The 16,866-nt window shown below is 38.9% G+C and overlaps 1 protein-coding gene across 1 annotated transcript; it reads left to right on the forward strand.

Annotated features, from left to right (window-relative positions):
* Window positions 1-212: 212 nt before the first annotated feature.
* LOC121460674 (UDP-glucuronosyltransferase 2B31-like) lies at window positions 213-13,626 on the forward strand. The gene is made up of 6 exons (XM_041671121.1): window positions 213-224; window positions 1,448-1,609; window positions 9,107-9,186; window positions 9,953-10,069; window positions 12,569-12,679; window positions 13,350-13,626. The coding sequence occupies exons 1-6, from the start codon at window positions 213-215 to the stop codon at window positions 13,624-13,626; spliced, it is 759 nt and encodes a 252-aa protein (XP_041527055.1).
* Window positions 13,627-16,866: the final 3,240 nt, after the last annotated feature.

The following is a 16,866-nucleotide window of genomic DNA, read 5'->3' on the forward strand; positions in this document are numbered from 1 at the left end:
CAATACAAACTCACTGCAATGCTTGACCTGAACCAGGTACCCTAGTTCTTCCTCTGTTGCTCTTTGTGAAGCCAGAACCCAAGTCCTAATTAAGAGAACTCAATCAGTACCTTTCGCCAATGCTAGCCTATCACTCACTGAAGGGAATCATGGAGTGAGCCTGGTCTATCTTTCTGAATAGCATGAATCATGGGTTTTTTAGGTTTAAATCCATGGCTCTTGGGGTACTGTGTTCCTTTCAGTTTCTGAAAAGTCAAGGCACTTCCCCAGACATTAAAGCAGTCAGGCCACCTTGTGTTTCTCTGTGTTCTTTCAAAGTCAGCAAAGCGTATAGAAATTTGACAGGACACAATTGTACTTACACATTAATACTGTATACCCTGTTTTGTTTGCAAAAAATCATTGTATCCTGGCAATGACCATAAAATTGAAATATTTCTATGTCAAATAATATCATTAGAAATACAAAATTAACTTATAAAACGGCATTTGCAGGTCTTCTGTTGAATAAAGGATTTACACATTGTAAAATGAAATCTCATAGCTCTACATTATGGAAAAAAACACAAAACTAAAGGAAATAGATAAATTTATTGATATATACAATGCACTAAAATTAAATCAAGATCAGATAAGAAATTTAAACCAACCCATAACCCCTAATAAAATAAACATGGCAATTAGATCTCCCAACCAAAAATCCCAGAGCTATATGGATTCTACTCAGAATTCTACCAGCCGATAGAGAAAGAGTTAATGCCAATACTTCTCAAATTATTACACAAAAGAGAAACTGAAGGAAAATTGCATGATTCATTTTAGTATGAAGCCACAATTACCCTGATACAAAACCACAAAAAGGCCCCAAAAACAGAGAGAATTACAGAAAAATTTTTCTTCTGAACATAGATGCAAAAATTTTCAACAAAAACTTATGAACAGAATCCAATGACACATAATATAATAAATGATTAAAAACATACCACAGAAAATAAGAACTTAAATGGGAAGGCACTCAAAGCATTTTCACTGAAATAAGGACAAGGATGTCCTTTCTCTCTCTCTCTCTCTCTCTCTCTCTCTCTCTCTCTATCTCTCTCTCTCTCTCTCTTTCTCTTCTCTCTCTGTCTTTTCATATCTACTTACTACATATACTACTAAAAGTCTAAGCTGGATGAAGAGGATACAATTAAGGAAGAAGACAAACTAACTTTATTTGTAAATATGTGATTTTTATATTGAAGAAACACTAAAACTTCCACCTGGAACATTCTAGAGCTGATAATCACTTTCAGCAAAGAAGCAGGATAAGATATTAAGTCACAAAATTTAGTAGGCTTCTTATATTCAAATGACAAGGAGACTGAAAAAAATCAGGAAAACAATGCCTTTCAGAATAGCCTCAAAAACTAAAAATTAAATTCTTTATCTTGTGGTAACTAATCAGACAAGCAAAAGACTTGTGTTTAAAAAAATAACTTTAGGCACAGAGGCGGTGCAGCGGCCAGGGCCAGACGTACAGAGGCGGCGCGGTGGCCAGACGCAGCGGAGCGACACCACATTCAGGAAGAGGCTTTGGAGGACCGGCGCGAAGGCAGACCGGGGACAGGTGTGCAATAAGGAGAGCAGATCGCCCTACTACAATTAAATCAAAGAGGTAGGCCTTTGGTTGGCCAGGTCACTGGCACACGGGGAGCCTGGTCCTGTCCTGAAGACCCTTCGGAGGGGTGAGAGGGTTCTTGGCCTGCGGCAGGAAACAGAGCGAGGGCATTTTGTAAGAGGAGCCCTTGGCCAGCGGGAAAACCTGATCCGGTTTTTAAAAGACCCATTAGATAGGATCAACAGGAGGAGATGGGCAGGCGCCAAGGCAAGAATTCACCCAACAATCTGAAAACAACATGAAAACACCAGAACCCAATGATCTTACAACAGAAGTATTTGAACAACCTAACACAGAAGAAGTGGAAAAAATTGAATTTATGAAGGCAATAGAGTCCCTTAAACAACATGTAAAAAATGCCCTTATAGAAATGGATGAGAAGTATAACAAAAAGTTTGAAGAAATGAGTAAATACGTGCATGATACCCTGGGAAACCAAGAAAAAAACGATCAATCAGGTAATGGAAACAGTTCAAGAATTGAAAACTGAAATGAAGGCAAGGAAGAAAATACAAACTGAGGACCAGCTGGATATGGAAAATTTAGGTCAATGAGCAGAGTCTACAGAAACAAGCATAATCAATAGAATACAAGAGCTAGAAGAAAGAATCTCAGATGCTGAGGACACCATAGAGAAAATAAACGAACAGATCAAAGAAAACAGCAAAGCCAACAAATTCTCAACACAAAACATTCAGGAAATATGGGACACAATAAAAAAAAACCAAACCTAAGAATAATAGGAATAGAAGAAGGAGAAGAGTCACAGCTCAAAGGCCCAGAAAATATTTTCAACAAAATTATGGAAGAAAACTTTCCCAACTTAAAGAAAGATATTCAGTTAAATATTCAAGAAGCATACAGAATACCAAACAGACTGGATCAAAGAAAAACATCTCCTCGCCATGTAATAATCAAAACACAAAATATACTGGCTAAAGAAAGAATATTAAGAGCTGCAAAGGAAAAAGGGCAAGTAACTTATAAAGGTAAACCAATCAGACTTACACCTGACTTCTCTATGGAAATTATGAAAGCCAGAAGGTCCTTGATAGATGTACTACAGAAACTAAGAGACCATGGATGCAAACCCAAACTACTATACCCAGCTAAACTATCGTTCATTATCAATGGAGAAAACAAGACATTCCAGGATAAGAACAAATTTAAACAATACGTAGCCACAAATCCAGCCCTACAGAAAGTAATAGAAGGAAAATCGCAACCCAAGGAATCCAACACTGACACCACTGCCTACAATAACCCAGGCATCTAGTGACCCTTCACCAGCACATCTCCAAGAAGGGAGACACACAATCTCTACTACCAAAAGCAGTAAGAATAACTGGAGTAAACAACCATTGGTCATTAATATCACTTAATATTAATGGGCTTAATTCACCTATAAAAAGGCACAGGCTAAAAGATTGGATAAGAAAACAGGATCCAACATTCTGCTGTTTGCAAGAAACACATCTCAACCACAAAGACAGGCAACTACTCAGAGTAAAGGGTTGGGAAAAGGTGTTTCAAGCAAATGGTCCTAAGAAAAGAGCAGGTGTGGCCATACTAATTTCTAACAAAACTGACTTCAAACTAAAATCAATCAGAAGAGACCGAGATGGTCACTTTATACTCATGACAGGAACAATTAATCAGGATAACGTCTCAATCCTGACTATCTATGCCCCCAATATAAAAGCACCTACTTATGTAAAAGAAATATTACTAGAACTCAAGGCAGACATCAAACCACACACACTAGTAGTAGGAGACTTCAACACACCTCTCTCTCTCCAAGGGACAGGTCAATCAGGCAGAAACCTAATAGAGAATTAAGAGAATTATTGGAGGTAATGAAGCAAATGGACTTAACAGACATCTATAGAACATTCCACCCAAATAGGAAAGAATATACCTTCTTCTCTGCAGCTCATGGAACCTTCTCAAAAATTGACCACATACTCGGAAACAAAGGAAACCTCCACAGATACAAAAAAATATCAGTGTCCACCTGTGTCTTATCAGATCACCACGGATTAAAGTTAGAAGGCAACAACCACGCTACCCCCAAAAAACCGACAAACTCATGGAAACTGAACAGTCAACTACTGAACCACACGTGGGTCAAGGAAGAAATCAAGAAAGAAATTAAAGTCTTCCTTGAATTTAATGAAAATAAAGGGACAACATACTCAAACCTATGGGACACAATGAAAGCAGTGCTAAGAGGAAAGTTCATAGCACTAAGTGCCCACTTAAAGAAAACGGAGAATGCATACATTGGGGACTTAAAAACACACCTGAAAGCTCTAGAAAAAAAAAGAAGCAGATGCACCCAGGAGAAGTAGAAGACTGGAAATAATAAAACTGAGGGCTGAAATCAACAAAATAGAAACACAGAAAACAGTCCAAAGAATCAATGAAACAAAAAGCTGATTCTTGGAGAAAATCAACAAGATAGACAAACCCCTATCCAAACTAATTAAACGACAGAGAGAGAACACGCAAATAAATAAGATCAGAAATGAAAAGGGGGACATAACCACAGACACAGAGGAAATTCAGAGAATCATTTGATCTTACTACAAAAGCCTGTATGCCTCAAAACTGGAAAATACAAAAGAAATGGGCATTTTTTTAAATAAGTACCATATACCAAAGCTAAACCAAGACCAGGTGAATGATCTCAATAGACCGGTTACTGGCGAAGAATTAGAAACAGTTATCAAAAATCTCCCTTCGAAAAAAAGCCCAGGACCAGATGGTTTCCATGCAGAATTCTACCAGAACTTCCAAGAAGAACTAATACCTATACTCCTTAATGTATTTCACAATATAGAAACAGAAGAGGCATTGCCAAATTCCTTTTATGAAGCTACAGTTACCCTGATACCAAAACCACACAAAGACGCAACCAAGAAAGAGAATTACAGACCTATCTCACTCATGAACATCGACGCAAAAATTCTCAACAAAATACTGGCAAACCGAATCCAAGAACACATAAGAAAAATTATCCATTATGATTAAGTAGGCTTCATCCCAGAGATGCAGGGCTGGTTCAACATACGAAAATCTATCAATGTAATCCACCATATAAATAAACTGAAAGAAAAAAACCATATGATCATTTCATTAGATGCTCAAAAAGCATTCGACAAAATTCAACACCCCTTTATGATAAAGGTCTTGGAGAGAATAGGGATACAAGGGTCCTACATAAATATAATAAAAGCTATTTACAGCAAGCCAACAGCTAACATTAAATTAAATGGAGAAAAACTCAAAGCCATCTCACTAAAATCAGGAACACGACAAGGATGTCCACTCTCTCCATACCTCTTCAATATAGTGCTTGAAGTTCTAGCAATAGCAATAAGACAACATAAGGAGATCAAGGGGATTCGTATTGGAAAGGAAGAAGTTAAGCTTTCGTTATTTGCAGATGATATGATAGTATACATAAGCGACCCCAAAAATTCTACCAAAGAACTCCTACAGCTGATAAACAGCTTTAGTAATGTGGCAGGATACAAGATCAACTCCAAAAAATCAGTTGCCTTCCTATACACTAAGGATAAGGAAGCAGAGAGGAAAATCAGAGAAGCATCACCTTTCACGATAGCCACAAATAGCATAAAATATCTTGGGGTAACTGTGACCAAGGAAGTGAAAGATCTATTTGACAAGAACTATAAGTCTTTGAAGAAAGAAATTGAAGAAGACACCAGAAAATGGAAGGACCTCCCTTGCTCTTGGATTGGGAGGACCAACATAGTAAAAATGGCAATTCTACCAAAAGCAATCTATAGATTCAATGCAATCCCCATCAAGATCCCATCAAAATTCTTCACAGATCTTGAGAGGATAATAATCAACTTTATATGGAAAAAACAAAAAACCCAGGATAGCCAAAACAATCTTATACAATAAAGGATTGTCTGGAGGCATTACCATCCCTGACTTCAAACTCTATTACAGAGCTACAGTATTGAAAACAGCTTGGTATTGGCATAAAAACAGAGAAGTCGACCAATGGAATCGAATAGAAGACCCTGACTTTAACCCACAAACCTATGAACACCTGATTTTCGATAAAGGAGCTAAAAGTATACAATGGAAAAAAGAGAGCATCTTCAACAAATGGTGCTGGCAAAACTGGATGTCAATCTGTAGAAGAATGAAAATAGATCCATATCTATCACCATGCACAAAACTCAAGTCCAAATGGATTAAAGACCTCAATATCAGTCCGAACACACTGAACCTGATAGAAGAGAAAGTGGGAAGTACTCTACAGCACATGGGCACAGGAGACCACTTCCTACGTATAACCCCAGCAGCATAGACACTAAGGGCATCATTGAATAAATGGGACTTCCTGAGGCTGAGAAGCTTCTGTAAAGCAAAGGACACTGTCACTAAGACAAAAATGGCAACCCACTGACTGGGAGAAGATTTTCACCAACCCCGCAACTGACAAAGGTCTGATCTCCAAAATATATAAAGAAATCAAGAAACTAGACCGTAAAAGGCTAATCAACCCAATTATAAAATGGGGCATTGAGCTGAACAGAGAATTCTCAACAGAAGAACTTCAAATGGCCAAAAGACACTTAAGGTCATGCTCAACTTCCTTAGCGATCAGGGAAATGCAAATCAAGACAACTTTAAGATACCATCTTACACCTGTCAGAATGGCTAAAATAAAAAACACCAATGATAGTCTTTGCTGGAGAGGTTGTGGAGAAAGGGGTACACTCACCCATTGCTTGTGGGAATGCAAACTTGTGCAACCACTCTGGAAATCAGTGTTTCGGTTTCTCAGGAAATTCGGGATCAACCTACCCCTGGATCCAGCAATACCACTCTTGGGAATATACCCAAGAGAGGACCTATCATGCAACAAAAGTATATGCTCAACTATGTTCTTGGCAGCATTGTCTGTAATAGCCAGAACCTGGAAACAACCTAGATGCCCTTCAATGGAAGAATGGATGAAGAAAGTATGGAATATATACATATTAGAGTATTACTCAGCAGTAAAAAACAAGGACTTCTTGAATTTTGCATACAAATGGATGGAAATAGAAAACACTATCCTGAGTGAGGTAAGCCAGACCCAAAAAGAGGAACATGGGATGTACTCACTCATATTTGGTTTCTAGTCATAAATAAAGGACATTGAGCTTATAATTCATGTTCCTATAGAAGCTAAATAAGAAGGTAAATCCAAAGACAAACACATAGGCATCCTCATGAATATTAACCTTCATCAGGCGATGAAAGGAGACAGAGACAGAGACCCACATGGGAGCATGGGACAGAAATCTCAAGGTCCAATCAGGAGCAGAAGGAGAGGGAGCACGAGCAAGGAACTCAGGACCACGAGCGGTGCACCCACACCCTGACACAATGGGGATGTTCTATCGGGAACTCACCAAGGCCAGCTGGCCTAGGTCTGAAAAAGCATGGGATAAATCCGGACTAGCTGAACATAGCGGACAATGAGGAATACTGAGAACTCAAGAACAATTGCAGTTGGTTTTTGATCCTACTGCACGTACTGGCTTTGGGGGAGCCTAGGCAGTTTGAATGCTTACCTTACGAGACCTGGATAGAGGTGGGCGGTCCTTGGACTTCCCACAGGTCAGGGAACCCTGATTGCTCTTTAAGCAGATGAGGGAGGGGGACTTGATCGGGGGAGGGGGAGGGAAATGGGAAGCGGTTGCGGGGAGGAGGCAGAAATCCTTAATAAATAAATAAATTAAAAAAAAAAAACAAAACCACAAACTGAGACCACCAGGCACCACCCAGGAACAGGAAATTCCTAATGTTCCAAGCATTGTAAATAGAATCACCTGCCAGCACACACCCATTGCGTCTTACCAGGACACCCCTAGACAAAGGGTCTTGAACCTTAGAAATTCCTCATCCCTACTTTTGTTATGATAAAAAACCCAACCCCATCTGAGCTCAGGGCTCTCTGACCACACCAATAGGTTGGACACACAAGGAGCTCAAGTTGTGAACTTGTGTAAGACTAAAGGCTCAGCAGCTGGTAGAGGCACACGCCTTTAATACCAGCACTCGGGAGGCAGAAGCAGGTGGATGTCTATGAGTTTGATCAAAAAACAGAGAGAGAGAGAGAGAGAGAGAGAGAGAGAGAGAGAGAGAGAGAATAAAGGCTCTTTGCTTTCACATACAAGATTCAGTCTCCTAGTTGGTTTTGGGAGCAACTCTGTGATCCAGGCATAACAAATAAAATATTTTGACTTTGTGCAAAATAAAATAAAATAAAAAAATAACTTTAGGACATCAAAGAAAGAAACTGAAGATGAAATGATCTCCCATTATTATGGATCAATAGGGTTAATATAAAGGAAATAATCATTCTACCAATTATTCTAAAAATCCCCATCAAAACTCCAACGTAATTCTTTACAGAATTTGAAAGGACAACTAATTTTTAACTTCATTTGGAAACACAACAAAACAAAGAAAAAGAATATGTATTTGGATAAAAAGGGAGATGACAATCAGGGGAAGGTTTAGAGGAGAAGAAACGATAAACAGAATATATTATGTGGGAAAAAAGCCTTCTTTAAATAAAGAAAATATAAGTTTAAAAACTGGAATGAGTGTTGTATCATATTCCTTTGTTATCACGGCCAAATACGATCAAACACCTTTTTATTTAGATAATATTTTTTATGTATTTAAAAAACTCACTGCAGTTTCCATCATCCACATTTCAAAATGGGCCTATGCATGGTATTACTTGCTCTGCTATTCAAAAAGAAGAAGAAGAAGAAGAAGAAGAAGAAGAAGAAGAAGAAGAAGAAGAAGAAGAAGAAAAAGGAGGTAGGACAGGATTTACCAATCTCAATTCCAACTGGGGTCTTAGTCTATGAATTCTGAAACAAGGGGTAACTTGGGAACTTACTCTTGAAGTGACCATATGCCACAACACAAGGGTCTAATCTAGTAAAATACTGATGATAGAAGTGATTATATGTGAACTAAATCAAATACCAAGGGCAAGTACTTATAGTGAAATTTGGAAAATAGAAACTGTTACAAATATATGCTGAAAAAAACTGGTATATATTTGTAACTTTGATGGATTGATGAACTGGAATTACATTCACACTGTTCTTAACTCCTGTTTCACTTTACTGCACATAACTTTCCCTAAGCTGCTGTTGACCAAACATTAAGGTGCCAGGCTGAAACTCGGATAAGCACGAGACTAACTGCAGGACAGTGAAGAGAACTTGCTTTCTTGCTGTAGTAGTTCTTCACGGTTCCCATCATCCATCCTCACTGCCTGGCCCTTAGGGACTGGGGTTTATCTCCATCGATTCTTAATCTCTCCAGAAATCTAGCAGGAGGAACTTGACATTTGACCTAAGTAATAAGAAGCTAGCTTCATCTTAACAGGTTCTTTGGCGATTTGAAGGCAAGAAGCCAGACACCTTGGGCTCCAACACTTGGCTGTACAAATGGATTCCCCAGAATGACCTTCTCGACAAGCATCAAGAGATATGCCTGAGACAATAAGGGGTATGTCAACATTAATGCATTTATGACAAATGTAATCTAGTCCTAGCGAAAATGGATAAAAATTGGTGTGACTATGATGTACAGTAACATTGGAGATTGGAATATCCATTATTTTCTCCTCTGTAATTTTCATTCAGATAAACTTAAGCCACTTCTTCATGTTTGTGTTCACCTCCTATTTCTAAACCTTTACACCTGCCCTTTCCTCTAGGGTAGCACCATTTCAAATGCCAGCGAGGATGGTATTCTTTCATTAATGACCCTTCATTTACTAGCACCTCGAAAACTTCACATCATGACGCAGTCCTATATTGGATGGAGTATTGCTTGTCTTAAGCTTCATCCCATCAGTGTGAGCAACTAGCCACCTACCACATGGAAGGAACCTATTATGAGCAGTGACTTCACTGTTTCTTTAGGAGAACATTCTCTCCTGAATCATTGCCTGTGTTTGCATTTGGTGATTGCTCCACTTGGAAGGTGCTCTGCCTTTTTGTCCACTGCAAAAATCATTCTACTTCCACACTCCACCTTCTCTATGTGGCCTTCAATAAGCATCCATGGACTTGTGATGCTCCATATCTAAGACATGAGAGGACTTCAGTTCCATTTCATGGGTATGATGATGTTGTCTAGAGAATAATTGCCCTTTCTGGGCCCTTTTCCTCTGCCTCTCATTTTCTTTCTCAGACTTATAGTTAATATTTGCCCTTAATTTATCTCCTTGTTAGGTCATCCTAAAACCAGAGTTTTTATAACTCATGGTGGCATCAATGGCATCTATGAGGCGCTGTACCATGGGATTCCTGTGGTTAGCATTCCTTTGTTTGGTGACCAATTCCTACTGGAGATTTTTCTGCTCCTCAGCCAATAGTCTTTAAGATACCAGCCCACTGGGGCGTGGTCTCTTATACTTTAAAAAGCAGTAGGAACTGGGCAATCTGTCTTGCTTCCCGCTCCCTTTCTAGTGACTGGACTCTCTGTTTCCTGTTTGCTACAAGAAGAATGTTTTTTGGGACGGTGATCTGTAAATTTTTCCCCTCAAATAAATAACCATTTTTATTATTCCTAATTTTTAATTGGCGCGGGATTGTTTTGAGGCTTCATCTGGAGCCCCTGGCTCTACTGTCTGCCATCAGCCCAGCTGGGCCTGAGCAATCCCTCAGCAGGCCACGGCCTGTGCCTGGAGCCAGCTGTTTAATATAGAATCTCGCAGAGAAGCTTTTCTACAGATCAGCCACAATTCTTTTCCCTTTACATGCCTTGGATTGGCTTCAAGTACCCAAGCAACCTACCATTTGCCTCCCACCACGGTGCATTGCAGACATTTTGGTGAAACAAGGGCTTACCTTGTCTGAGCAAGCTGTTCTGTGGCATTCTAATGATTTGTTTGCATTTGCCTGTTTCATTGCCCTAGACATCCGCAGAGCACACAGTCTGTGATTTATCTTTTAGCATTCTACTCTAAAATCAGAACTCAGACTGGCCACAGGTGAATTCACATGCACCACTATGCCCTGCTGGATCAGTTTTGTTGGTGGCGGCACCTACCGGTAGTTTATGGTTATTGCACTTAATCCAACTAATTGAACCACAGGTAAGATTTAATATCCTAAATATAGAGCATAAATTGCTAATTTAAAGGTCCAATATGTCCATCTAAGGTTTCAATGGCCTCTTTACTTATACCATGTGTGAGGTTTTACAAGACTTAAATGATGTCCCTTCTATATCACTAGCTTTGATTCTAGGGATTAGTCTTCTACTCAATATTTTTTTTCTTTAAAAATATGGTTTGACAATAGAGCTAGGAAAGAGGCGTTTTTAGAAATGGTACAGTCTTTTCAGAATGAAACCATGCTTCTCAGGGAAGAGGTTGGAAAATTGAAGAAGGTTATAGCTAATTGAACTGACAAGATTCAGTCAACTGAGATACTTTTGGAAATGGTACAGATGGATAGTAATTTATTTAAAGGAAAATTCAGCACTATAGAGAAGGGAACAGCCGATTTGGCACATAAAACCCAATCAATGACAGTGGGTGCTGAAACATTATTTGAGAGAATTCGCACTGTTGGATGTCTTAATTGGACTCTGTCAAAGGGGTATGACAGATTGACTGACAGAATGTCTCTCCAGAAGAAAATACACATGCTATAAAGATTATGTTCAAGGATGAGACATTATCTCTACTGGACAAACTTCATACCTTGGAATCCTCAATGAGGGCATTAGAGCAGAACACTGGACAGGAGATCAAGACATTACAAAAGCAGTGGTAAACAGATTTGAAAAGATTGAGGAAATTATCAAATTTGAAGACCAGGAACAAAAGGTAAAATTGCAAAATTTAACCTCGTCGGTGCATAAAAATATCTGGGATAGCTTTTCCCCAGAGCTCTGCCTGCCTTTCCGGTAATAACATCAGAAAAAGCATCTGGGTCCAAGTACCCTCAGGTTGTCAAGGAATATACATGGGAGCCCATACATATGACTGATCTAAAAGAAATGAAACGAGCAATTGTAGCTTATGGACTACATTTGTCTTTGTTAGAGAAAATGGTTAAAATGTGGCAAAGTCATGCCTCAAGATTGGACTCAGTTAACCTTTGAAATGCTATTTAAAAGAGGAAGTGAAAATTTTAGAGCTACAAGAAAAAGCAAATGGACTTAAGATTTTCTTAGATCAAATTCTAGGTAAAGGACTTTACTCTGATCCTCAGGATCAAGCTCTTTATGATGACCATAACTTATTCGTATGTACAACAGGACAGAGAGTCAAATCATATCTTAGGGTTAAACAGAGTCAGAGAAAAGCTTTTAGTGACTTTTGCAAAGATTAACTAGGGCTGTACAAATAGGAGTAAATGACCCAGAAGCTAGATGTATTATAATTGAATCTTTGTCTTATGAGAATGGCAACATTGAGTGCAAACAAATCCTTGGGCCTTTAAAGATCTCTGAAATAATTATAAAAGGTAAATTGAGACTTCATCAATTAGCAGGTATAGACCTAGCAGAGATTATAGTGCCTTTTACTGCTGATGAAATAAAAAAAGTTAAAAGAAGACAATGAAGACAATGAACCCTAACAATAACCTTTAAGATACCAGACTACTGGGACGTGGTCTCTTATGCTTTATAAAGCTGCAAGAACTGGGAAATCTCTCTCTTGCTTCCGGCTCCCTTTCCTGGCAACTAGACTCTCTGTTTCCTGTATGTGACAAGAAGACTGTTGTTTGGGACAATAATCTGTAATTTTTCCCCTCAAATAAATAACTCTTTTTATAAGCCGTAATTCTTAACTGGTGTGGGATTGTTTTGCAGTTTCTACCGATGTGATAATGTTGTTCACATGAAGACCAAAGGAGCAGGTGTTCGACTGAACTTTCTCACAATGTCCAGCACAGATTTGCTCCATGCTGTGAAGACAGTCATAAATGACCCTTCGTGAGTACAGTGATTTGTTCAATTGGTACTAGTTTAGATAAGTTCTATCCAAGGTAACAGCCAAATTCATCTAATTTTTGGTCTAAATTTAAAAACAACAAAAACAATATAAAGATCATTCAAACATTGTCCAATGAAATTTATGGTCTAACAAGACTGTAAACTATCCCCATAGACTTACTATATGTGAGGTTAATTTAGAAAAATTTGATGATGGAAATAATTTATAAGCAAGTTATCAAGGACCTGCATCCCAGCCCTGAAGTCATCTTGTGCAATGTATATTCCATTCTTACCCATTTTCATTTTAACCACTAATAGTGTTTTTATTGAGCATTCAAAAAATATTGATACAGTTTCTTCTCAAAAAGCATCAGTGTGATCAGTGTCAAACTGTATGAACCACCCCAAGTACAGGGGAACAAAAGGCATATGAATATTTGCTCTGCTGGAAAGATTTCCTAGGTAAAATGGTTTCCCATTTCAGTTCTGGAAAGAATTTCACAGAAAATAGAAACTTCCAGGCAAACCTCCAAACATGTCCCAGTCAAAACCACACTGTACCTAGTGCTCCTCCATTGCATTTACTTAGTTTCGTGTTGCTTTTCCTGAACCTTTCATAGGCTTGAAGCACGTAAGACTAATTGGTTTTTGATATCGATGTCTTTAGCTATAAGCAGAACGCCATGTGTCTATCAAGAATCCACCACGACCAGCCCGTGAAGCCCCTGGACAGAGCTCTTTTCTGGACTGAGTATGTCTTGCACCAAAAAAGGGCCAAAAAAGGTGTGGCAGCGCATGACCTCACCTGGTACCAGTACCACTCTCTGGACGTGCTTGGATTCCTGCTTGCCTGCATGGTGACTTTGATATTAGTAATCACAAAGTGCTGGCTCTTTTTCTGCCAGACATTTGCTAAGTCTGGAAAGAAGCAGAAAAGGGAGTAGATGAAGTCAGGAGGATTGACACATGGACCTCCTCCAGTGCATCACAGCAAAGGAAGATTTCCTTTGTATCCCTTAGTCACAACTGATCTGGACACTGTCACTATTATTTCAGCATTTAGAAGTAGACCTGAGCATATAGAGGGGAACCCCACATCAAGAAAATATTTAGTTATCCACCTAGTTAGCTTTAGTTGCTAACTTAACAAAGCCCAGTGTCATCTGAGGAATGTCTGGTCTATTGGTAAGTCTGTGGGAATGGATTTTAATTATTGACAGGACACTCCTTGTGGTCCTGTCCACAGGAGATTAAGATGACATGATATAGAAAGGAAGACCCTTGGGTCCACAGTACTTGAAGCCCTCCTACATTATGATGGCCCTGAATCAAAAAGAAATACTCTGTTAGGAAGATAGTTGGAGTCACACAACTCCAACTTAATTTGGAGGTCATACCAGTGACTGTTCTGATGTCACCATGTGTCATTATACCACATTTCTATTCCAGTTAATAAAAATCCAGGAATTCTAAACATCAGGAAGAAAACAGCAAATGGCACTCAGGTCATGGCATTGTGACATGTTGTGTCACTCATTTGCACTTTCAGTGACAGCTGACACCCACCCTATATGAGGTTCATCATGGACAGAGATCGTGTCTTCTTCTTCTTCATATATCCCCACTTCATAGAACAATGTGATACTCAGCGAATAATTTTTTAATGAATCGAAGGATCTAGTTCTTTAATCCAGGTATATACTATAAGGGTCTGATGGGTAAGTTAAATTCTAAATGTAAAAACAAGACTATCCTAATCTGATATCATAGCTAACTCAGATATAACTGGATCGTGCTATTCTAGAAATGGGACAAATGCTTCAAGGTGTACTGTGATTTCTGTGTGCAGATGACATACATTTATTAAGAAAAAATTGGGATTTCTATCTCATGACCCTGACAATAAGACATAGATTACCTTTGTGATGTAAAAGTTCCTATGATTAGCTCCCGACGTTTTAATAGCAATACAAGCAAGCTGATGCTAGGATTAAATGAAATAAGGAAGAGAGCTGAAACTGGCCAAGCAAGTTTCCCATAGATTTGCAAACAGATTATGCCAAAGTCACAAAGTTACAGGCCCAAGGTATAAAGGCAGCACTGGCAAAAAGAAATCATTGCTCACAAGGGTGAAAAGAACACTGATTGTTCACAGGGAGAAAATTTTAGGACAACAGAAGCAGACTCTTGATCCTGCCAATTCTCCTGAGCTGAAACCAAAGTTCACATTAGATGAGATCAAGCCAATTCAGGGTCCTCTGAAAAAGCAACCAGCCCTCTTAACTGCTGAGCCAATACTTCAGCACCAGTGTTTGATGAGAAAATAACGTTTCTTTGTTTATTATATTTGTTTTTTATTTTCTTTTATCCTTTTCTTTTATTTGTTCTCCTTGTGAATGATTATCTATATTCTTGAGACAGACTCTCATTATGCAGCTCCAGGCATTCGCAATCCCTCCAGGTAACCCGGGTTAGCTTTGAACTCATAGAGATCCTCTTGCATCTGTCACTTGAGTGCTGGGATTAAAGGTGTATGCCTTCTTGCCTGGGTAACCTAAACTTCTTTTTTTATTTTTATTTTCTAATTACTTTGTGTAGCCAGACTGGTGGTACACCCCTTTAGTCCCAGTACTCTGGAGGCAGATACAAGGGAATCTCTGTTAGCTCAAAACCAACTAGCACTACAGAATGAATTCCATAACAGGCAAGGCTACACAGGAAAACCCTGTCTCCAAAAACCAAAAAGAAAAATTTATTTTATGAAAAAAATATAAATGAAGAAAAAACAGAAAAAGAAAAACAAAACAGTAGCCAGTCATGGTGGCACATGCTTTTAACCCCAGCACTCCAGGGCCAAAGGCAGATGGATCTCTGACTTCCAAGCCAGCCTGGTCTATAGAGAGAGTTCTAGGACAGCCAGGGATACAACTCTGTCTCAAAAATAGATATAAGATAGATAGATAGATAGATAGATAGATAATTCGTTTTACACATATAATATACATATATATGTATATGTATGTATGTCTAGGATTCCTAATGTTGGGAAATAAACTCGTTCAGGCAATAAGAAAAAATTTTGTTCTCATTGCAGTGGGCATACAGATTGCCCAAGCCGTAGAACTGTCACCCACATTCAGGTGTCTCTACCTCTTAAATGATCATATTCAAATGAATATATACAAATGATCAATTAAAGTGCTTTAAGAAGTAAAGCTAAGAATTATAAATATAAGATATTAATAAAGGTGTGAAAATATATTTATTACTGAATTTGAAATTTGTTTTTCTGTTGACCTCAAATACAGAGAAGCAGCTAAGGTAAGTTTCATTAATAGGACTCATTAAAACGAAAACTTCTTTCATCAAAAAAACATTAAAAGCCCAGCCAGTTTGGATGTTCACCTTCCTAGATATGGACGGAGGTGGGAGGTCCTAGGTCTTACCACAGGGCAGAAAACCCTGACTGCTCTTTGGACTGGAGAGGGAGGGGGAAAGGAGTGGGGGGAGGGGGAGAAGGGTGGGAGGAGGGGGCGTAGGGGGGGATGAGGGGGAGGGAAATGGGAGGCTGGGAGGAGGTGGAAACTTGTTTTTTTTTCCTTTTCTCAATTAAAAAAAAAAAGAAAAAAAAATAAAAAACATTAAAAGTACTGAAAAGACAAATCACAAACCTGGGAAATATATTGTAAACCTGGAGAATGCATTTGAAAGTCAAATACCAAAAAGAAAGAAGGAGGAAGAGGACGAGGAGGAAAAGGAGGAGAAGGAGGAGGAAAAAGAGGAGGAGAGATGATCCAAGGATCTGAATAGACATTATCCATGAAATAACTGCAGGTGGCCAATACACATATAGAAGTATGTTCAGCATCATTATGCTTAACGTCATTCAGACTCAGCCCAAAAAACAACAAGATAATAACAGGCAAGGGGAGACATCAGGAGACAGCTGTACTGTGTTGTGAATGGCAACCCAAGCAGCTCCTTGGAAACAGGTCTGCCACTTCCGCAGACTTTAAAGATCCTGAGCATTCTGCTCCAGTAGTTACATATCAAAGACAAGTAAGAATAAACCCACATGAACACTTTACATGCAACCAGGACAGGGACATAGCAGCAAGCAGGGTGGATCCCCATTTTGAGGTCCCCGCCCCAGCTTGTTAAACTCCCGCGAGGTCCTGCCAAAA

Source organism: Microtus oregoni, unplaced genomic scaffold, assembly GCF_018167655.1.
Source record: "Microtus oregoni isolate MIOR12 unplaced genomic scaffold, Mior012 000021F_ref0000039, whole genome shotgun sequence".
Taxonomy (NCBI): domain Eukaryota; kingdom Metazoa; phylum Chordata; class Mammalia; order Rodentia; family Cricetidae; genus Microtus; species Microtus oregoni.